The sequence below is a fragment of the Typopeltis vanoorti genome, chromosome 26, assembly GCF_054136105.1.
Source record: "Typopeltis vanoorti isolate ZY-2024b chromosome 26, IOZ_Tvanoo_1.0, whole genome shotgun sequence".
Lineage (NCBI taxonomy): Eukaryota > Metazoa > Arthropoda > Arachnida > Uropygi > Thelyphonidae > Typopeltis > Typopeltis vanoorti.
This window is the reverse complement of record NC_143574.1, coordinates 12,377,130-12,401,489: the sequence shown is the minus strand read 5'-3', so window position 1 is coordinate 12,401,489 and position 24,360 is coordinate 12,377,130. Positions and strand designations below refer to the sequence as shown.

General features: G+C 36.2%; 1 protein-coding gene across 1 annotated transcript in view; it reads right to left on the bottom strand.

The window, feature by feature from the left end:
- LOC150092333 (Fanconi anemia group A protein homolog) overlaps positions 1 to 24,360 on the bottom strand; it is a 388,676-nt gene that overhangs the window by 141,456 nt on the left and 222,860 nt on the right. The window contains exon 22 of the mRNA XM_090415063.1: positions 14,297 to 14,401. Coding sequence (XP_090271189.1) covers positions 14,297 to 14,401 — 105 coding nt within the window. The remainder of the gene's footprint in view (positions 1 to 14,296; positions 14,402 to 24,360) is intronic.

Sequence of the window (24,360 nt, the reverse complement as noted above, 5' to 3'; positions counted from 1 at the left end):
TAGATTGGGTGAATAATAAAGCAGACAAATGCACAGGTCTATTTATGTCACAAGTCCAAATTTTTTTACTCTATAAATTGTGATTACCAAAGACTACATTCCTAACCATGAAAGATTCCACTAACCATGAAAGATTCTCAGACAAGGTAAATGAAAATATTAAAGAAATAGAACACGTCTTGTACAATTACTTCTTTAATATCTTTAATGAAGAATGCTTTCACCCACATATACTGACCAATGAGAAAGATAAAGCACCCATAATCCCAGAGAAGAAGTAATCATGTCACTTAATCAAATGAAATCAACAAAAGCACCTGGAACTAACGAAATACCCACAGAGCTCATAACATTGGTGGACCTGATCTAATTAAAGAACTAGCCAAAATTTTCAATAATATTATTTTCACTGGGACCAAATGATTAGAAAATAGAAAAAATCTTGCCTATACATAAAAATGTAGTAATTATAGACTAATTACTCTTCTTTGCCACTCTTATAAAATCTTTGTAAAAATAATATAGAATAACCCAAATTACATCTGCAAACAGCTCATAGAAGAAAAACAAACTGGCTTTAGAAAAATCAGGTCAACAATTGACCATATCTTTATTCTTCATAGTCTGGGCGAAATCACATGGGGCAATGGGGGAAGAGACCTTTATTGCTGTTGTGTGGATTTTAAAAAGCATCTGCTTCTGCCAATAGAGAAAAACATTCAATTATTAAGAAAGAAAAATACAGACATAAACAAAGAAATACTAATATTTGTTTCAAACCACTATCAGAATACTTAAGTGCAGTAATTCAATATAAAAATATCACAACTAAAAAAGATGAAATCAAATGAGGGGTTATGCAAGGATGCCCACTCTTCTCAAGCCTTTATAACATTTTCATCCAAGAACTCATCACAGAAGTGTTGTCCTCAACAAAACTAGTCAAAGTCAGTAGAAGACCAACCCATAACCAGGAAATCATAGAACGAGTTAATAGTTTTAATTACCTAAGAGCATATTTGATTTCAAATTTATGTGACAGAGCAACAATAAAACACTCTCCATAGCATAGTCAATGATGAACAAACTTAATATCAAATTTCGAAAAACAATAAAATTCCTACAAGCAAGGCTTATACGTTGGTCATACATAGCTGGTAATTAGCTTAAGGAATTAACAACACATATAAAGGATATTAATTAAAGGCAACTACAAGGGACTAAAGATTTGGTGTAATCTTTATTGTGGAGGGGAGTGGGTTACTGGTTTTAGTATTTTTTGGATTTTTTGGGGGTTATAGCCAGTGGTTTAGTTCAGTGGTTAGGGCCTTGTCAAGCAGATTAATTTTTGATATGAACAAACTTAATATCAAATTTCGAAAAACAATAAAATTCCTACAAGCCTAAAAATAAAATTATATGAAACTACATTCTAGTAGCAAGGCTTATACGTTGGTCATACATAACTGGTAATTAGCTTAAGGAATTAACAACACATATAAAGGATATTAATTAAAGGCAACTGCAAGGGACTAAAGATTTCGTGTAATCTTTATTGTGGAGGGGGTGGAGAGGGGGGGTTTACTGGTTTTAGTATATTTTGGATTTTTTGGGGGTTATAGCCAGTGGTTTAGTTCAGTGGTTAGGGCCTTGTCAAGCAGATTAATTTTGCCCTGTTGTATAGTGTTTTCATAACCCCATATTGTTGTGGGGGGGGGGGGTGAGGAATTGCTGGTGAATGTATCTGCCATTATGGGTGGGTTTTCTGTAAACAGAGAAAATCAAAGATCCATCGAGCTGGCGAGTGATTAAAGTGTCTAGGAAGGGGAGGGTGTCGTTTTCCTGTTTTTCTAAGGTAAACTGGACTCTGGGGTGTTGGTTGTTTAAGTGTATTAGGAAGGAGTGGAGTGTATCTGAGCCATGTGGCCTAATAGCGAACACATCATCCACTTCACAGAAGAATAACTTCTATATTTCGGCAACGTCACGTTGCCATCTTCAGGAACATAAAAATATGGTATGTGCACGCAGGCACTAACAAAAGAAAATGAGGAAGAAGGCAAGAAACTAATATTGTTCTTAAAGTCCAAATGATGCCCTCTGGCGGGCTAATTTGGTTGTCTTGGCCGTTGGGCTGAAGTTCTCATAATGTAAGTCTCCCAAATTTGGGGTAATTTCATGCACCTAAATTTGTTGAGGTTTGGAACATTTTTTAGAGCTGCTAATGATTCCTTGAATAATCTTTCATACTTAAACTTGCTGCAGTGTATTATTTTAGTTTTCTTCCAACGAATTCTATGGTGGGTATCTAAGGCATGGTCTGCCAGCCCAGAGTGGCTGTACTGGTGAAACCGGATGTAGTCTGTTCTGAAATCCTGATATTTGCTGTCCTGCCTGTTTGGTCAAAGTAGGACAATTTGCAGCTGCAAGGGACCTGGTATACACCAGGTAGGTCTAGGGGAAGTGGTTGGTCTTTGGTAGAGCGGATAAGGGATGCCAACTTTTTATATGATCTGTAACAAGAAGTAAGGTCATATTTTTTGAGGATATTGGTTATTTTCTCAGAGGTGCCCTGGATGTAGGGGATGGTGATAGATTTGGTGTAATCTTTATTGTGGAGGGAGTTGTGGTTTACTGGTTTTAGTATTTTTTGCGGGGTTATAGCCATTGGCTAAGAAAGTATCGAGGATGTGGTTTAGTTCAGTGGTTAAGGCATTGTCATCTGAGCAGATTAATTTTGCCTTGTTATACAGTGATTTTATAACCCCATATTGTTGTGACAGGGGGGGGGGGATTGCTGGTGAATGTATCTGCCAGTATGGGTGGGTTTTCTGTAAACAGAGAAAACCAAAGATCCATCAAGCTGGCAAATGATTAAAGTGTCTAGGAAGGGGAGGGTGTTGTTTTCCTCTTTTTCTAAGGTGAACTGGACTCTGGGGTGTTGGTTGTTTAAGTGTGTTAGGAAGGAGTGGAGTGTATCTGAGCCATGTGGCCAAATAGCGAACACGCATCATCCATGTAACGAAGCCAAATAGTGGGTTTTTGTGGGGTGGAGTTTAAGGCTGTCTCTTCAAAGGTTTCCATAAAGAAATTGGCAAAGGTGGGAAAAGTGGTGAACCCATGGATGTCCCCTTTATCTGTTTGTAGAATTTTCCTTGCCAAACGAAATAGCCTGAGTTCATTGTGAACTAAAAAAGGCTGAGATATCGGGAGGAAACTTGGCTTGGATGAGCTCTAGGGTTTCTTTGAGTGGGACATTAGTGAACAGGGAGGAGACGTCAAAACTGACCATTATGTCAGTGTGTTGGAGTGAGATATACTGGCTTTAAAGTGGGCTGAGTTTTTTATGTGTGATGGTGTGTTGCCAGTATAGTGTGTGAGTGTTTTGGCTAAATGTTTGGCTAATTAATATGTGGGGGAATCAATGCCATCCACTATGGGACGTAATGGCACATTTTGTTTATGTATTTTTGGGAGTCGGTATAATCGGGGGGGTCTAGAGTTATAAGGTTTTAGTTTGTTAGTGACTTCCACAGGCCAAGAAGTGACTTTCTTAAGGAGTCTGTGAGGAGTTCTAATCTGAGAGCTGGTAGAACTATATTCAATAGGGAGGTAAGTAGTACGGTCTAGTACTAAAGCATTAATCTTACTTTTGTAGTCCTTTTGATTGAGCACCACAGTGGCGTTTCCCTTAACCACTTTGGTGATTACTATTTTTTTGTTTTTCTTAATTTCTAGTAGGGCTGCATATTCGTCTTTGGATAAGTTGGTTTTTGGAGGTTTTGCTTTGGTGAGAACACCAGCTACATCCAGTCTGACATTGTTGGTGATATGGTAAGGAAGGTTGCGAATCCCATGTTCTATTTGGATCATGATTTCCTCGGCAGGTATTCTTTTAGGAGCTAGGGCGAAATAGTGGCCACGTGAAGGTGAGGTGAGTGCTTCAGGCTTTAAAACTATGGATGAGAGGTTGACAACAGTGTTAAGTGGTGGCTGTAGTAAGGAAGTAGAATTCTTTATCAGGTTTTTGTATTTTTTCAAGTGCCGACTATGTATTTTTTTGAATTCTTTTCTTGCCGAAGCGCATGAGACGTCATAAAGAATCATCCAAAGATCATGGCCAGGTGTATCTGAAAGCTCTTCCTCTAGCGCTTCTTGAGTAGAGGCTTAAGTGCTGTGAGGACATTATGTTGGAGGTTTAATGGATTTTTTTACAACACTCAGAAAGAATTAAATTAGAATTTAATACTCCTATATTTCGTCCTAGTCACTAGGACATCTACAGGGATTACAAAAACAATTAATGTAACATGCACACAAAAACTTACAATACTAAGCCCAACCACGTGGGTGACACTAAAGTCCTATCTAGGTGGAGCGCCCTCTAAGGTCGGTAGTAGGTGGCCTGGAATGTAAGGTGGGACCTCTGGTGATGAGTGTTTCCCAAATCTTCGGAAGCTTAATGCAACCGTATTTGTTAAGATTTGGTTGGTTTCTGAGAGCTGCTGCTGCTTCTAAGAAAAGTCTCTCTTTCTTGAATTTGCTGTGGTGGAGCATGGTGGTTTTCTTCCATGATACTCTGTGGGTGGTGTCCAAAACATGGTCAGCCAAGCCTGAATGGCCATAGTTGTGTTTAACGATGTACGACTTGTGTTCCTCCAGGCGGATGGATGCTGATCTGCCTGTCTGTCCAAAGTATGCAAACTTACAGGAACAGGGTACTTTGTAAACTCCAGGCAGAGAGAGAGGGGGGAGCTGATCTTTCGTAGAACGGATAAGGGTAGCAAGTTTGCGGTAGGGCTTATATGCTGTGTGTAGGTTATACTTTTTTAGTATCTTGGCTATTTTTTCTGAAGTGCCTCTGATGTAGGGTATGGTGATGGCATTTTTAAATTCTTGTTGATGAGAGGGATGGGGAATGGGGGAGGAATTGATTATTTTTTTGATACTGTGTTCACTGTAGCCATTGGAGAGGAAAGTTCTGTGTATGTGTTTAAGCTCAGTAGTGAGGGCGGTTCAACTAGAACAAAGATTGTGGGCTCTCTTGGTAAGGGTTTTAATGATGCCATATTGTTGTGAAGGGTGGTGGTGGGAGAGTTTGTGAATGTATCTGCCTGTGTGTGTGGGTTTTCTGTATACAGTGAAGACAAGTGTATCATTGGGCAGCCGCGTGACTAAGGTGTCTAGACAGGGTAAACAATTGTTCTTTTCCTTTTCCATAGTAAACTGGATTCTTGGATGTAGGCTATTGAGATGACCGAGGAAGGAGTCTAATGTGTCTGGGCCATGAGGCCAAATGGAGAACACATCATCTACATATCTTAGCCAGATAGAAGGTTTGAGTGTGGCTGAGTCTATGGCTTTCCCCTCTGACATCTTAGATCTCTTTTCCTTTGCCATCAACTCTGGGTATTTCTCTTGGAATAAAAAAATCTACAAGCAGATAGAAGGAACCGCCATGGGTTCCTCCCTCTCACCCCCCCTTGCCAATTTCTATATGGAAGATTTCGAAAAACGAGCCATAGACTCAGCCCCACTCAAACCTTCTATCTCGCTAAGATATGTAGATGATGTGTTCTCCATTTGGCCTCATGGCCCAGACACATTAGACTCCTTCCTCGGTCATCTCAATAGCCTACATCCAAGAATCCAGTTTACTATGGAAAAGGAAAAGAACAATTGTTTACCCTTCCTAGACACCTTAGTCATGCGCCTGCCCAATGATACACTTGCCTTCACTGTATACAGAAAACTCACACACACAGGCAGATACATTCACAAACTCTCCCACCACCACCCCTCACAACAATATGGCATCATTAAAACCCTTACCAAGAGAGCCCACAATCTTTGTTCCAGTGGAACCGCCCTCACTACTGAGCTTAACCACATACACAGAACTTTCCTCTCCAATGGCTACAGTGAACACAGTATCAAAAAAATAATCAATTCCTCGCCCCATTCCCCATCCCTCTCATCAACAAGAATTTAAAAATGCCATCACCATACCCTACATCCGAGGCACTTCAGAAAAAATAGCCAAGATACTAAAAAAGTATAACCTACACACAGCATATAAGCCCTACTGCAAACTTGCTACCCTTATCCGTTCTACGAAAGATCAGCTCCCCCCTCTCTCTCTGCCTGGAGTTTACAAAGTACCCTGTTTCTGTAAGCTTGCGTACTTTGGACAGACAGGCAGATCAGCATCCATCCGCCTGGAGGAACACAAGTCGTACATCGTTAAACACAACTATGGCCATTCAGGCTTGGCTGACCATGTTTTGGACAGTACCCACAGAGTATCATGGAAGAAAACCACCATGCTCCACCACAGCAAATTCAAGAAAGAGAGACTTTTCTTAGAAGCAGCAGCAGCTCTCAGAAACCAACCAAATTTTAACAAATACGGTTGCATTAAGCTTCCGAAGATTTGGGAAACACTCATCACCAGAGGCCCCACCTTACATTCCAGGCCACCTACTACCGCCCTTAGAGGGCGCTCCACCTAGATAGGACTTTAGTGTCACCCACGTGGTTGGGCTTAGTATTGTAAGTTTTTGTGTGCATGTTACATTATTTGTTTTTGTAATCCCTGTAGATGTCCTAGTGACTAGGACGAAATATAGGAGTATTAAATTCTAATTTAATTCTTTCTGAGTGTTGTAAAAAAATCCATTAAACCTCCAACATAACTTCCTCCAGCGCCCGTAAGATTTTGTTTTCTTCGGTAAGGCGTGTCGCAGTAATTTGTTCTCTTAATAGGGCAAAACTAGTGCGATTATAAATACGCAGAGCTTTCTGTGAAGTGGATGATGTGTTCGCTATTAGGCCACATGGCTCAGATACACTCCACTCCTTCCTAATACACTTAAACAACCAACACCCCAGAGTCCAGTTCACCTTAGAAAAACAGGAAAATGACACCCTCTCCTTCCTAGACACTTTAATCACTCGCCAGCTCGATGGATCTTTGGTTTTCTCTGTTTACAGAAAACCCACCCATACTGGCAGATACATTCACCAGCAATTCCTCCCCCCACACACACACAACAATATGGGGTTATAAAAACACTATACAACAGGGCAAAATTAATCTGCTTAACAAGGCCCTAACCACTGAACTAAACCACTGGCTATAACCCCAAAAAAATCCAAAAAATACTAAAACCAGTAACCCTCCCCCCTCCACAATAAAGATTACACCAAATCTTTATTGTGGAGGGGGGGGGGGTATGTAGGGATGTAATCCCTACATCCAGGGCACCTCTGAGAAAATAACCAATATCCTCAAAAAATATGACCTTACTTCTTGTTACAGACCATATAAAAAGTTGGCATCCCTTATCTGCTCTACGAAAGACCAACCACTTCCCCTAGACCTACCTGGTGTATACCAGGTCACTTGCAGCTGCAAATTGTCCTACTTTGGCCAAACAGGCAGGACAGCAAATATCAGGATTTCAGAACACAAAGACTACATCCGGTTTCACCAGTACAGCCACTCTGGGCTGGCAGACCATGCCTTACATACCCACCAAAGAATTCGTTGGAAGAAAACTAAAATAATACACCGCAGCAAGTTTAAGTACGAAAGATTATTCAAAGAATCATCAGCAGCTCTAAACAAATTTGGGTGCATGAAATTATCCCAAATTTGGGAGACTTACATTATTAGAACTTCAGCCCAACGGCAAGACAACCAAATTAGCTCGCCAGAGGGCATCATTAGGACTTTAGGAACAATATTAGTTTCTTGCCTTTTTCCTCATTTGCTTTTGTTAGTGCATGCGTTTTATGTTCCTGAAGATGGCAACGTGATGTTGCCGAAATATAGAAGTTATTCATTAAAGTTGCCTTTAATTAATATCCTTTATATATGTTGTTAATTCCATAAGCTAATTACCAGTTATGAAACTACAATACTACCAACAGCTCTCTATGGGAGAGAAACTTGGGCCTTAAAAAAAAGAAGCAGAGAGGAAACTGCTGTTTTTTGAAATGAAATGCTTCAGGAAAATAAACAACATAAGACTAATGCACAAGTGCTACCAGATTGCAAGATGAATATCCTCAACTCAACAATTAACAGTTAAAAAGCATCAACTCCATTGGTTTAGTCACATTGTGCCAACTGGAAGACTTCCTCACATGGTATTTGAGGGCACTATAAATGGTACAAGATCCAGGGGAAGACCAAAATCAACATGCATAAAGTCCTTAGAACTGCATTGGACTTTTGGCTGTTGGCATATGAAAAAGCTTGCTTTGGGTAGAGAAGGGTAGAAAGTTCTTATCCATGAGGGACTCAACCTGTTTTGAGAATGAAAGAGAAGAAGAAGAAGAGGAACTGAGTGACCACTATGTCACCTGACTTCAAAGTATGTTGTTTTACTTGGAATTTCCTTCAATATTTTAACTTTTGCTGTAGAACTGTTTTCTTGTGTCTGTTTCCAAAGATAAAAAACAAATTTCAGATATGTGAATATAAAATAAATCATCTATTCTGAAATGTGACAAGAGATAGACTTAAGCTATAAATTTATTAGTAATGGTGAAATTGCCATCTCTTATTTTCCAACTCAATGTGCAATGGAACAAGATAATATAATTTACGAGGGTGGTCTGAAAAGTTCTCGGCCTCAACCATAGATAGCAACACTATCAGCAAGATTTTTTTTTCTAAGTTGGTACCTCTGTCATAAGCATCCATGTGAAATTGCAAGTCATTCTATCAAATAGTTTGTTTTATACAGCTGTCTGAAGCAAAAGTATTGTCAGTATCTGTTGAAATTGATAAAATTGAGTATGTGCAGTTATAAAATTCTTTGTAAAAGAATTTCATAACTGTCAAAAGAAATTCTTTCGAAGTTCATAAACGTTTATAGGCACTCTTCTCCTTCATTTTCAACAATTAAGAAAGGGCTGCCAAGTTTAAACATGGTGGTACCAGCCTTGAAGATGATCCATGTGAAGGATGTCCAAAAAGTGTAACAACACCAGAAATCATTAATCGAGTGCACGATATGGTACTGGATGACTGGCGAGTCAAAGTGCATGAAACTGCTGAGACTATAGGCATTTTAAAAGAATGTGAAGGATATATTTTGCATGAAGAATTGCAAATGAAAAAGCTTTGTGCAAGATGGGTGTGCCACACTTGCTCGCAGCAGATCAAAGACGCTCTTGCATGAAAATCTCTGAACAATGCTTGGAGCATTTTAACAAGAATAAAACTGATTTTGTGCTTCGATTTATTACTATGAATGAGACTTGGATTCACCATTACACACCAGAATTCAAACAGCAGTCCAAACAGTGGACAGAAGCTGGTTGTTCAGCACCAAAGAAGACAAAGTAGGTTCCATCAGCAAGAAAGGTCATGGCATCAGTGTTTTGGAATGCTAAAGTTAATTATCTTGAAGGGTAAAACAATAACCGGGGAATATTATTCCAATCTTTTAACCAGCCTAGATGAAAAAATTTGTGAGAAAAGTCCCAGTTTGCAGAAGAAAAAAATCATCTTTCATCAGGCAATGCACCTGCCCAAAAAAGGTGTTTTGGCAATGGGAAAATTAAGAGAAATATGAATTGTTGGAACATCCACCCTATTCCCCAGATTTGGCTCCCTCTGACTTCTATCTCTTCCCAAAACTAAAACTCTTCCTTGCTGGTCAGCGTTTTTTTTTTTTTTTTGAATCAAGAGGTGAATGCAGCTGTAGAGGGGTATTTTGCAGATCTAACTGAGAACCATTACAGGGATGGGATAATGGCGCTGGAGCATTGCTAGAAAAAATGTATTAGTCTTAAGGGAGATTAGGTTGAAAAATAAAAATAATTTTTAAATTATAAATTCGTTTTTTCATTGTTAGGCTGAGAACTTTTGAGACCACCCTCGTATTCTTTCATTTTACTGACAATATTACAGGAATTATTTTTACACTATTTTCAAGTGCTGGAATTGAAAATCATTATGTTAAATATTTATAAATATCCAATGCTTAATGACTGGATAGGATATGGAAAAAATATCTAATAATTATCCTTTACAGACTGATTCAAATTTATGTTCATTTGAAATTTTCAATTGCATTCCCCCCTCGGCTTCCATGCCAGGAACTGAATTATAAATAAATACTTTGTCTAATTTTCTGATTTTCTGCTGGTCTGAAAGTTTTCACAGGGAATACTTGAAATCTATTGCTTCATTTTACCATTTTGACAAAATAAATAAGATAATATTGATAATATTATATCTGTTGAAACAGGCATTTCTAAAACTGACTATTTCAGGACCTTCTTTCTATCAGTTGTTCAGCTGTTTGCTGAAATATAACATTCATTTTTTTTAGTGGCTATTTCAGAAATGACAACCACCAGCAGCAGAAGTAATAATATTAATTTATTTTTATTTTTTTTAAAGCACTCCAGCAGTCACACTCATTCTGACTAAGATGTCATCCTTATTGCAAAGGACTTCTTCAGAAGTAGAAAATTATGTAAGGTCTGCAGAGAAAGCAGTATATAAATATCACTGCCATTAACAGATGCATTAATAGACAAGGTGTAATAGCATATGTGTTTAGATTAATTAATGTCATTATGGAAACCAAAACAAACAGATGTTATGCTTGCTATCCAGAAGAATAACCATTTAATTTTCAGCCTTTAGAGAGAGAGAGAGAATATGTAAATTATCACTACACAGACACTAAGTTTACACCTGTAATACTTTTGCTAAAGCAAATAATTCACTCATTATAGCAAACATCTTTATAACAAACTCACTCACTGTAACAATCCACTAAAAATGTCCTAACCAAAAGTCACACAGTCACAATGTTGTTATTCTTCTTCTTTCAAGCTTATCCACTTGTCAGCAGCTGCCTGTTCTCAGATTCCACTCTATATGATTTCTCCAGTTCTCATCCTGCAAGTCTCTTTTCTCTATCGCTCTCACAATGTTCTCTTCCTCTTCTTTCCCTTATTCCTCTTTTCTTCTTCTGGGGGGGGGGGGGAAACCAGTTCATAATTCTCAATGGTCATCATTCTTCTGTCATTTTCTGGATGTGTTCATATCATTTCAAAGCACATGCCCCCTATCCTCTCCATAACAGGCTCTTCAACTTTCATCTCTGTTCGGATATATACACTTCTCAGATGATCCATATGGGTAGCTCTCATACTTTGTCTGAAATAATCCATTTCCACAATTCCTACTTGTCTCCTCTGGCTGTCAGTGAGTTTCCAACACTCATATTCATAGGTCATTATAGTCTCTATAATAACGATACAGCATTTTCTTAGCTTTCCTTGAGACCTTATGACTCCATAAAATACCATTCACAATTCTAATAGCCACTCATGCCTATCCTGTTGGAAACACTATGTACACTTGACACTGGCTGGACTTATTCATCATGGAGCCAAGATATTTGAAGGCATCTTCTGACTTTATAGTTCCCACCTCTAACTCAGGATCTGTTGAACTATCATCTCCAACAATGTTATTCTAAAGGAAATTCACCATAGCAAACTATGCACGTACCTATTATGAACTACTCCTGTAGTACATATGAGTTCACCAGAGTTGATTATATTAGGTATGACCTCTTACAATTATAATTATTAAAGTCGCATGTCTTCATTTTGTGAACAGTGCAAACTGTATGTAAGATTCAATAAGATGTTAGAGGATTCATAAACTGGAAGTACCTTCGAAATCCACTGAAGATGCCAGAGATTCACCATCTTCTAATAAAGCCAAATATCTATCTGGCCTAGTGACACAACATGTAGGAAAAAGAATCATTCTCAAGAACAGCACTTCATCCAGAGATCAACAGAGAAAATAATAGACCTATAAATCTTCTAGTAGCTTAACAGTTCAAAAATGTACCCAGAGAAAACTTTGGAGAAATCTTGCATCTCACCATACTGTCACCCTATTCAAGCTATACAGAAAACACTTTCTTTCAGTTAAGGATAGGTACTGGGAACAAACACAAAGTTTGGATATGTGTCCTCACACCACACCACCTCCATTTATTATTATAATGATTCAGGACTTCTGTGGAGTCACAAGACTCAATTTGGCTAACTTATTCACAGAATTCTTTGAAAAAGTAAGCCACAGAAGGATAGCATCAAAAACCTAAAATTTGGCTATGATATGATGATAATATTTTAATTGTTTGGCCAGGTTCAAATGGAGAACTGGAAGAATTCAAGAACTGTCTTAAAAGCTGACACCATAAAAGTTCTTACAACCTTTGAAATCTCCTCACACTCAAGAAGCCAGGTGTCTACAAGATGTCTATTCTTTGACCAACATTTGTTCTGTTGGTCAAACAGGTATTCTAAAGAAATCCACATCAGAACATTTCAAAGAAGCTAAAAGAAAACACAACACAGATCTGGTTTAGTTTTTCACACAACCAATGAAGACCATCTAATACTTTGGGAAGAAAAAAAAAAAAAAAAACATACTGATCACAACTGCTTTGTCAGAAAATGTAAAGAAGCATCTCATACACCAAGTTGGTCTCCTTTCATCAAAAATCTCAGATTTACAGACATGATATGCTTCAATATTGTAGAATACAATACCAGCTGGTATACCAGTTTTATGCATTCATTGTTTATTTTCATTTGTATTCTCCATAGCTATTTACTCAAAACTCATAATGAAATGTAACCTGTCAGCACATGAAACTAGTCAAACATTAGTAGGTTTAATAAAGTTTTTTGTATCTTAATTCTAATTATGTTTATATATGTATATACGTATATGTATGTTTATATATGTGTGTGTGTGTGTGTGTGTGTGTGTGTGTGTGTGTGTGTGTATTTTTATCCCACACACGAGAGGTACAAGAACCTATAGCATATCAGTGCCCTATGCATGTGAGGGTTGAGAAAGAAGAAACCTATTGACATTCTTCCTAATGAACTGTAGGTTGAAATTGTTGAGAAACACATCATGAGGAAGTCTGTTCCAGAGAACAGAGGTAGATGGAATAAATGAGGAAGAGGTTCAATGAGTTTGCAGTTGTGCTGTGAAGGGATGTAGGACAGCAGCTGCTCTTGTTTTAACAGGCCTAACAGCAAGTGGAGGAATGATGTTTGCCAATTCACTGGACAGTGACCATGGAAGTACCTGTACAAGAGACATAGAGCTGAATGAAATATTGCATCTGTGAAATAGAGGTTGAAGTGAGCCTGTGAGGGAAGGGTCATCTATGAGCCAAATTGCTCTCCTCTGGATAGCATCAATAATTTTTAAGGAGGTTTTAGGTGTGCCACCCCAAATGTGTTACAGTATTCTAAGGATGGATGGATTTGGGATTTATATAGGGTTAGTAGCTGGGTGGGTGTAAAATATCTTCATGAGCAGAAAAGAATGCCTAGTTTTTTAGAAGCTGAGGAAAAGATTGATGTGATGTATCTGTGACAAGAGAGGTTGGGGGTAAATGTTAGTCCAAGGAGAGAGAGAGTTCTCCTGTCTGGTGATATATGTATTACTGAGAGTGAGGGAAGGTGAGCTGAGATCCCTTTTGTGAGAGAAAAGGCAGGACTGCATTTTAGCAGCATTGAAGGTGACTAGGTTATCCTTCCCTGAAGGATGGTATGGAAATTAGTGTTTAAGGAAATGATTGCAAGTGATATTGATGTAAGGGATGTCTGGGAACTACTGGTTTGTCAAAGGAGTAGGATGAGTGGAGAGTGCTAGCATTGGCAAAGCTATGGATAGTATTTGTAGCGATTGAGAATAGGTCATTTATGTATAAGAAAAAGAGACTAGGTGAGAGGATGGAGCCCTGAGGTATACTGGTGTCAAATCTCGAAGAGAGAGAGTGGCGTCCATAATGATACACAGTGAATGACCCGGGAGAAAGCTGGCTATCCAATTACAGAAGGCAGAAGGCAGTTTGCAAAGAAGGCCTTAATGTCAAACAGGATCAAAAGTTTTTGAAATGTCAAGAGCAACAGCACACATTTCACTAAACCATTCCATGGTATGTGGTTGCTATACCAGAATTTTGAAGAACCACTTTACAACCAAAAAAAACTAAAACTTTCAAATTAATATGTTTAATTTTTTGAAAATTAATGAAACAAATATAGAAACAGATAATGTGAAACAAATTTAAATTATTATATTTCTGTTTGGGTGAAACAATTTCCCTCCTTCTAGATGTTTAATCAGTTATAATAAGGCATTATGATGAATATCTACTATATAAATATTTCCGATTTAACATTTTCCGAATTAAAATTAAAGCACTAATCTTACTTGTATTCTCATTTCCAACAATTTTGCATAATTGTTCCAAAATTTCATTTAAATCTTTCTCTGGATTTGAAATTTCCTCTTCAAATACTTCATCTATACTGATACCTACAATGAAAAGTAAGTAAAGCAAAATTAAAATGATGAAAATAACCAAATGAAGTTGAATACTTGTTGTTTTTGTAAACTTTAAGCTTTACCCACCCTCTCCCCCTTACTCACCCAAATCATCACACTTATTTATTCCTATCTTGCTTTACATCTCTAATGCTCAACATTTTCTACTGTTTCTCACACTATTGAATATAATCTAAATTTCTACATTGATTCATACATCTTTGGAGTTCACATATACACCATCGGATCAAAATATCCAGACACCTACTCATCCAAACTCTCATTCTAATATGAAAGGCATTAATATGGAGTTGGTTCAATCTTTGCTGTTATAACAGCTACCTTCAATCTTCTGGAAAGGCTTTCCATTAGATTTTTTTTAATGCTGTTGCAGCTATTCCCTTCCATTCTTTCAGAAGAGCATTAGGAAGTTGGTCACTGATGTGGTGACTTAGCCTGGCTCACAATCAGCATTCTCATTCAGGTGTTTGATGAGGTTGAGATCAGGACTCTGTGAAGGTCAGTCAAGTTCTTTAGCAACCATCTCATTAAACCATTCTTGCTTACTCTACCACCAAACTTCACACGTTTGGTGGTAGAGGTGATATATTGTGTGCGCAGACAATATATTTAGGCAGGTAGCATTCTCCTGGCATCTGTCAAACAGAGACTTGTCTGTCAGACTGCCAGATTGGGAATCACAATTCATCACTCTAGATAATGTGTTTCCACTTCTCCAGAGTTGCAGCAACGAGCTTTACACTGCTCTATCTGCTTTACAATGTTTAGGGGTTGCCTTTGCTGATATTGCATGGTTGCATGGCCATGGAAACCCATGTTCTTAGCATAACAGTTGTGGTGCTGGTGTTGCTTGCAAAGGTACTTCAAAACTCAGTAACGAGTGTTTCAACTGAGGACAGACAATTTTTTTTGCACTACGCACTTCTACTTGGTGGTCCAGCTTTGTACTGTTGTTTCTCCTAGACATTTCCATTTCATGTAAGCATCACTTACAGTTAATTAGGGCAGCTGTAGCAGGGTACAAATTTTCCAAACCAAGTTGTCACAAAGGTGGCACTCCATGACAGTGTCACATAGAAAGTCACCAAGCTCTTCAGTATGACCCATTTTACTGTTAATGTTTATGAAGATTGTAAGACCATATGATTCCTTTTATGCCTGTATGAGACATGGTTATGAATGTATGGGGTCATATCCACCACTGCGAAGGGATGTCCAGATATTTTTCATGACAGTGAGTGTGTGTGTGTATATATATATATATATGTATGTGCATGTGTGTGTTGTATAGTACGATCCAAATGAGCTGTTAATGTCTTGTTCACATCATATATACATTTACTGGCCATCAGTTGTCTTGCATTGCTTGATAGTGGTATCACATAGGAAAAATTTACATCTGAAATGCTTCTGGAACATTTTTTTTATTTAATTTATGTAAATCCTTCCACAAAACATTGTAACTCAATAGCACATAATTTAGAAATACTGCTTTAGAAACCAAATACCTAAATATGCACAACATCCATCACATGCTAGAATTTGAACACTAATTTTTTTTTTTTTTTTTTTTTTTTTGACTCCTACCCATGAAAGGTCATAAAACTATAATACATGAAGATGGCATGGGATGAGCTAAGGATTTTTTTTTTCCTATTTTCATTTTTTTTACATCTTTCTTTTTTTTTTGAATAATTATTTATTTTATATAATTAGAAAATCTACTCTAAAGATCAAACATGGAATTTTTCAAGCTGTTTCAGGCCTACAATAAACAGAGCTATAGTCTCACACTGGGTGATAAAATTATTTGCCACCTAAACACAATCACAAACATCCAAGACCATGAAAAACTTTAAGCCTGCAGCCTTTTGGTTGAAAAGTGGATACAGCAATCAGTTAGCCAACTAGGCTATCACAGAAATCCACAGATGATAATAGAAATCCCAGTCTAATTTTGAATGATGGAATCAAGGTAAAATTAGATAAATTTCACTAGATCATTTAAAAGACTCCCCTCACCAACACATACAAGGTACTGGATATAGAACAGTTCATGGAATTTGACAGATGGGACAATAAGTATTTAGACTGCTTTTTTCTTCTCTTTCTTATAAATCATAATCACTATATGTTTTCTTACATTACATAATTTTCACAACTCAGTTCTATAAATGCAACTCTTTGATAAAGGCTTTTTTTGAAAATGATTACTCCCTTCAACTCTCTCAGAAGGCTCTGTAAATACTGATGGGGTTTGCAAGCAGCCTTAATATTTAATTATATTAACATAAGGAAGTGATGGAAGTAAAGATCTAAAGAAAATCACTGTATTCAGCATTTCTGTTCTGGCATAATGTTGCTGTGTATAAATTAAAATGCTCTTTAAAGATGGCCATAATGGATACACTGATAAAGCTGTGATTTCTTCTTATTGTTATCTCTCAAAATACATAATGCTTTATTCTTGAGAGTATTGATAGTACCATTTTTTGGCTGAGATATTATAAAGATTTAGAAAGTATACATACTTTTTTTTTTTCCAGATTTTAGAAATACACCACCTTCAAAATTTAATTCAATTTACCAAATTAAATATGTAAATAGACAACAGAATTAATAAAGCTGATATGGAAGGAATTCATCTGAATAAATTTATATGGAATAAGAAAGAAATTAGTTAACACACTAAATTAGTTGTATACAAGACAGTGTTCAAACCAATTTTAATTTATGGCTCTGAGAGCTGGATTAGAAATAAAACACTTGATCAAAAGACTGGAAACCTCTGATATAAGAGTTCTGAGAGAGATTAGTGGAGTGGACAGATGGTATCAATGGCGGTATCACATTATAAATGAGGATATGAGGAAAGGACATGTCACTATTAGCATTCAGGAATGTTAGTAGAGCTAATCTCAGGTGGTATGGTCACCTAAACAGAATGGGAGAGGAAAGATTAGCTAAACAAGCATTCTTTGTGAATTTGGCAGGGAAAAGACCCTGAGGAAGACCAAGATGTAGATGGATTGATAGGGTAAAAAGTTCCTTAAAAGACAGAACTATAAGATCTAATAATATTGGAATCTTGACGGTTAACAGATTAATTTGGAAGAAAATTGTTGATTGGAAATTAGTAATGGTGTAACTTTTTCATGAAGTATTATCGTAATTATCCTGTACATCCTCTGAGAGTACATATCAGGAATTTTTTAACCACCTTGCAATTTTTCATGGTATTTAAAAATGTTAATTTATTGACGGCAGTAGCATTCAGTAATAAATTTTATCTTTTGATAAAAGTATCAAGAAAGTAGAAAATATTATGCAATTCCACTTCAATGTATTTCCAAATGATATATATGACATTAAGATGCTGCTATCATAAAGAAGATTTAAAATTAGTTCAAGACAGAACTGCTTTCTTTCTTTGATTTTTCTATGACACATTGGCAACACACAGAGACAAGAAGGCCTATTGCTGGGTACTGTTGTTGATTACATATAACCTTACAAATTTATTACACAGTTATATATTTAATAACCTACACAATAAATATGATAAATTCTTAAAATGCACAAGGTAATTCCAAAGGTTATATTCTGATAAGCACTCTGGTAATTTTTTGAAGCTCTAACTTTCTTTCTATGAAAGTTAGAGCTTCATTTTGGATCCAGCTATAAAATATAGCTGGATCCAAAATATCGTGCATTTTAATATAGTAATAGCTTTCCAAACAATCTGACATACAGCTGAATAATGTCATTGCTATTTTGTTTGTACATCCCTTGAGGGTACATGTCAGGAATTTGATGATGCTAATTTGTTTGTTTCTGCCTTGAGCTCAAGTGATGTTTGTTAGTGAACTTAGGTAGGTATTTATTGTAAACAAAATATAAACCTTAGAGAAACGTAAAGTGAAGAGAATACATGTATTCACAATGATAAGAAGAGGTGCATTATAACTATGGAAACTAAAAGTAGAAATTATTAAATGATGTGAAAAGGTAATAAGCTCATAGTCATTGCATGTTCTCACCAAATGCATGAATTGACTATTACAATTATTATAAAAGAAAAAGTTTGCATTATGCAGCACATGAAAAGTTCAGCTAATGCAATCCACAATCCACTTCCAAGAAAAGAAAAGTACATTAGCAGAAGAAATGGAAAAATGAATGCCAGTAAGCATTATGTTTACAGAAGAGAAAACCCAACATTAATACATGCTATAAATTGATGAAATAAAAAATAAATGAAGTTCTATGGACTGTACATACAGTAGTACATATTTGTAATGAATTTGTAATACTGTTTGTATTAGTTTTCTTACATTTATACATGCTTTTATAACTATTTTTTAAGGAAATAACAATTTCCTTAAACCAATATATTAACTATATATATATATATTTTGACCAATTTATTAACTAAAATAGATTTAATTAATACTTCCAATATTTCACCAAAATCCAATTGCCATCACCAGGGAACAAAACATAATAAGATATGTGCATACAGACATTACATTAAATAATGTCAACGAAGTAATTCGACTGAGAGTAAGTCTAAAGTCGAAAATAGTGCTAGTGGGCTAAATTGGACATCCTTGGCTGTTGGGCTGAAGTACATAGGATGAGAGCTTCCCAAATTTGGGGAGGTTTCATGTAACCAAATTTGCCGAGATTAGGGTAGCTTCTTAAGGTAGAAGCAAATTCAAGGAAAAGTCTTTCATATTTATATTTGCTGTAATGGAGTAAAGTGGCTTTCTTTCAGCATATTCTACTAGCAGGGTTCCAAAGCATGGTCAGCAAGTCCAGAGTGGCTGTAAGTGGCAGAAACAAATACAGTCCTTATGTTCAGCAACTCATCATGATGTTGGTTGTCCTGCCTGTTTGGCCAGAGTAGGACAGTTTACAACTACAAGGAAACTAGTTAACACCAGGCTGGTCTTTGGTGGAGGGGATAACTGATGCTTATTTTTTATATGGTCTACAAGTAGTGTGCCTTGGATATACGGAATAGTGATAGCTTTAGGGTGTGTGGGCTTGGGAATTTAACAATTTGGGATATGGTTGGAATTGTAGCCATTGGCTAAGAAGGTTTTGTGAAGTTGGTCAGGTTCAGTGGAGAGGGTAATGTTATCTGAACTAATTAATTTAGCCCTGTTACATAAAGTTTCTATACTGTTGGGAATATGATGGCGTGACTGTTTTGAATGTAACTGATGTTGTGTGTGTGTTTTCTGTAAAGAGAGAATGCCATGGATCTATCAGGCTGGTTGTAATTAAAGTGTCTAGGGTATCTAAGAAAGGGAGACTGTTGTCATTTTCTTTTTCTAATGTGAACTGGATCTTTGGATGGTGATTGTTTAGTTCATGCAGTCAAATGGAGAACATATCAACAAAGTGTAGCGAAACAGTGGGACTAGTGTTGCCAAACGAAAATTGCTATAAAACAGCTAAATCTTAAAAAAAAAATAAAAATAAAAAAAAGGGAGTTAAAAATAAAAATTTGAAGCTAAAATTTTAAAAGAAGTAGCTGATACTTTTAAGTTATTTACTTCATGCAAGTTGAAGTGATACTTGCATTTAAGTGGCTAAATACATCTTCCATGTGGTCTTCTGTGCTTAATTCACCCATGTTTTCACTTAGATTTTCAGCTTTATTATGTGGCCATTGTTCCAATATTACTCAGTGTAGATGCTGGTAAATGATAGTCTGTACAGCACTTGTTGTTATGCCTGAGGCCATACTTCATTGACAAAATAGCTGTCAGCATTGGCAATTCCATCTTGTTTCTTAATTTAGTTTTAATTACATTCATGGAACTAAAAATTCGTTCGATTTCCAATTAGCATTTGGCAGTATTAATAAATTTATTGCACACTGAGCAATTTCTTTAAATGGATTCATTCCAGATGCATCTTTATATTCTTGTACTTCAAGAATATAAAGATGTTTTCTTTATATTCTCAGTGTTTTCTATATTTGTCCATTAATAGTGTTTAAGAGGAGTAACATGGGTATTTCCCAGAAACTATACTTAACTATATTTGTCCATTTTTTTAAGTGGATAGTATTGCACTGGTATTCAGCAACATCTTTTTCTGTTTTCAGCATTATTTCTAAGATGGAAGTTAACAGGTTCTTTTATATGTTTTAGGGTATTATCAACAGAAAAAGAAGACATCATTCTTAAAATATTCAAGTTTTCAGACAACATTTACTTAAGCTGCTTGAAGAGACCAAGAAGAAACTGTCTTGCTCTACTTGTAAGATTTCACTCATCATTTTGCGTTATTTTCTTTTGTATTATCAACTCTGAAATTTTTCTTTCAAATCTGTAACCAAGCTTTGGATTGGGATCCAAACAGTCATCAATCTCTGACTCCAGATAGTCGACTGTGAATGATGGTAGCACTAACATATCAGCAACAGAACGAATCCAACGAGAAAGGTCTTCAAATAATCTCATCTTATCCGCACTGCTACATTCGAAAGTTTTGTTAACTTGCTGAACTTGAACTAGAAGAGGATGCAAAATTCTTTAATCTTTGTACACCATCATCATCAAATTCCTGCCATGTACCCTCAAGGGGTGTACAGAATATGATAATACTACATAAAAAATTTACATCATTACTAACTTCCTATCTACAATTTTCCTCCAGATCAGTCTGTTACTTGTCAAGACTCCAATATTATCAGATCTTATATTTCTGTCATCTAAGGCACTTTGTACCATATCAATCCACCTATATCTCGGTCTTCCTCTGAGCCGTTTTCCTGTCAACCTGGCAGAGAACACTTGTTTTGCCAATCTTTCCTCACCCATTCTGTTTAAATGACCATACCACCTGAGATTAGCTCTGCTAATGCATTCCTGGATGCTGACAATGTCAAGTTCTTTCCTACTATCCTCGTTTTTAATATGATATTGCTATTGATGACATCTGTTCATGCCTATAATCTTTCTCAGGACTCTCATATCTGCGGTCTCTAGTCTTTGGTCAAGTGTTTTACTTCTGACCCAGCTCTCAGATCCATAAGTTAAAACTGGTTTGAACAGTGTCTTGTATACAGCTAATTTAGTGTTCCGACTAATTTCTCTCTTATTCCATATGAATTTATTCAATTGACTTCCTACTATACCAGCTTTATTGATTCTGTTGTCTATTTCCATATTTAATTTACCATCTTCACTAAAAATCGTGCCTAAGTAGGTGAAATGTTTTACTTGTTCCACAGGTTCTCCGTTCACAATGCAATTGACATTTTCAACGATTCTGCCTATTTTCATTGTCTTTGTCTTTTTATTGCTGACCTTCATACCATATCTATTACAACAGTCATTCAATTTAGTCAAGGAATCTTGCAAACTCATAGCAGATTTATTGATAAGTATAACATCGTCCGCATAAAGCAAAGAGCTGTCATTAACATCTCCAATTTTGATGTTTATTACCACTTTCCTTCATAATGTGATTCATATAGATAATGAATAACAGAGGGGGATAATGTACATCCTTGCCTCACACCAGATTTAACATTAAACCATCTTCCTGTACTTCCATCACTTCTAACTGCTGACTTACAACTCAAATAAAGACTAAGTATTGCTTGATATAATGCCCTATTGACACCATATAACTGTAGAGTATTGAATAGCTTCTCTCTTGGCACCTTATCATATGCTTTTTCCAGATCTGCAAAACTCAAATAGAGATCTTTGTTATATTCTCATGATTTCTCAACTATTTGTCGTAAAGTGAAGATCTCATCCTGACAGCCTCTATTTGGCCTGAATCCAGCTTGTTCTTTGCAAAGCGTTTCTTCCGCAATTCTTCTGAACAGTTTCTCAAGTATACTTTCATATATATATTACCAGGAACACTCAGTAGGGAAATACCTCTGTAATTCTCACATTCAGTATATTGGGAAAGTGCTTTTGCTAAATACTTAGTTAATTTGTATGTGAGTGAATCAATGGCATCTACAAATGAGCATGATAGCACATTCTATTTATGAATTTTAGGTAATAATATATACAGGCGGAGAGGTCTAGAATTATATGGATTTAGTTTATTAGTAACTTCAACAGGCTATGAGGTGACATTTTTGGGTCTGTGAAGTGATCTGATCTTGTATTGGTAGGATCATAGTCTAAGGGAAGGAAGGTCAAGCGATCTTTAAGCAAAGAAGCAAGTTGTAATGTGTAATCACAGTAATTTAGAACTACTGTAACAATTTCCCTTATCAGAATTAATAATTACTATTTTATTATTCTTCCTGATTTCCAATAGTGCTTTATATTCTTTATAAGACAGGTTACTTTTTTTGGAGGTTGTGGCCAAGAGACGGTGCACTAATTGGTTCTGGTTTGAGTATGAAGGATGATAAGTTTATCAGTGTTCACTTGAGGCTTAACAGCAGAGTTTTTAAAAGTTTAGTAAATTTGTTGATGTGCTGACTTTTTATTTTTTGAAATTCTTTGGCAGATGAAGCATTAGAGACTTCTGAAAGGATCACTCAAAAGTCAGCATTCAGCAAGCTTCTCTTCTAGCTCAAAAATAGTTTTGCTAGTGTCAGCAAGTAGGATGCAAGTAGTGTAAATCTGTTCACATGAAAGAACAAAGCTAGTGCATCTGTATATGTGGACAGTCTTTGGTAAATTAAACTAGTGTTTCAACTTAACAAAAGCAACGACGATGTTATTATCCCAGCAACATTTTAGCAAGGCTAATCTATTCAGTTGACCTGAAAGCTTCAATTTCAGCTTACCATAATAATAAGACTTCTGCGCTATGGAATCTTCATGGATTATAGTAAATATGGTGGTAAGGCTTATACATTGGCTATCCATAACTATTTTTTAAGGAAATTACAATGCAGACTGATATATTAACAAAAATAAAATTTAATTAATACTTACAATATTTCAGTAAAGTCAAATTGCCATCATCAGGAAATAAAATATAAGATGTATGCATGCAGGTACTACACTAAGGAATGAAAATGAAGCATATTGACTGAGAGTAGGCTTAAAGTCCTAACAATGCCCCCCCCCCCCCCCTCCTTAGTGGGCTAAATTGGGTATTCTTGGCTGTTGGACTGAAGTATATGGAGGATGACAATTTCACAAATTGGGGGCCAAGTTTCATGCAACCAAATTTTTTGAGGTTAGGGTAGCTTCTTAAGGCAGAAGCAGACAGGTATAATAATAATAATGGTTATTATAATAATAAAATTTATTTTAGTTAATATATTGATCTAAGTTGTAATTTCCTTGCAAAAATAGTTATGAATAGCCAATGTATAAGCCATACCACCAGACTATGTATGTTTTTATATTTATGTACTCAACAGGATAATGAATAAACTTTCATTTTTCTCAGTTTTCTTTTCATAAGAAGAAACCTGTTGTAACTTTAATTATCCTTTGAAATGAATGTATTTGTCAAAAATGCATCGTATTTAAGCACCATTCACAACATACGTGGATTTTTTAACTTGCAGGGAAACCTTCAGAATAAATTAAGCAATAAGTTGATGGCTAGCTGTATTTACACACACAATTATAACATTTTATAAAATTATACCAAAAGTGAGCATAACTGTATAATTATTTTAATTCTTGACATAATTGTATAATATGAGTCTCACCTAAAGATCCCACAGTAATGGAAAGAATGTATAATAATTCCATTATACAAGAGTGGTGCAAAACTGATGTGTCTAATTACTGACTTATCTCTGAAATGGTAGTGAAGCTTTTCAAGAAGCTGGAAAGAGCATGCATACAGAAATGGGTTGACATAAAAGCTATACTTTGTAAGGAATAACATGAGTTTATTAAATGAAAGCGAGGTCATGTCTGAGCAATTTGCCCATATTTTATAATAACGTTATAGCTTAGTTGAATAAA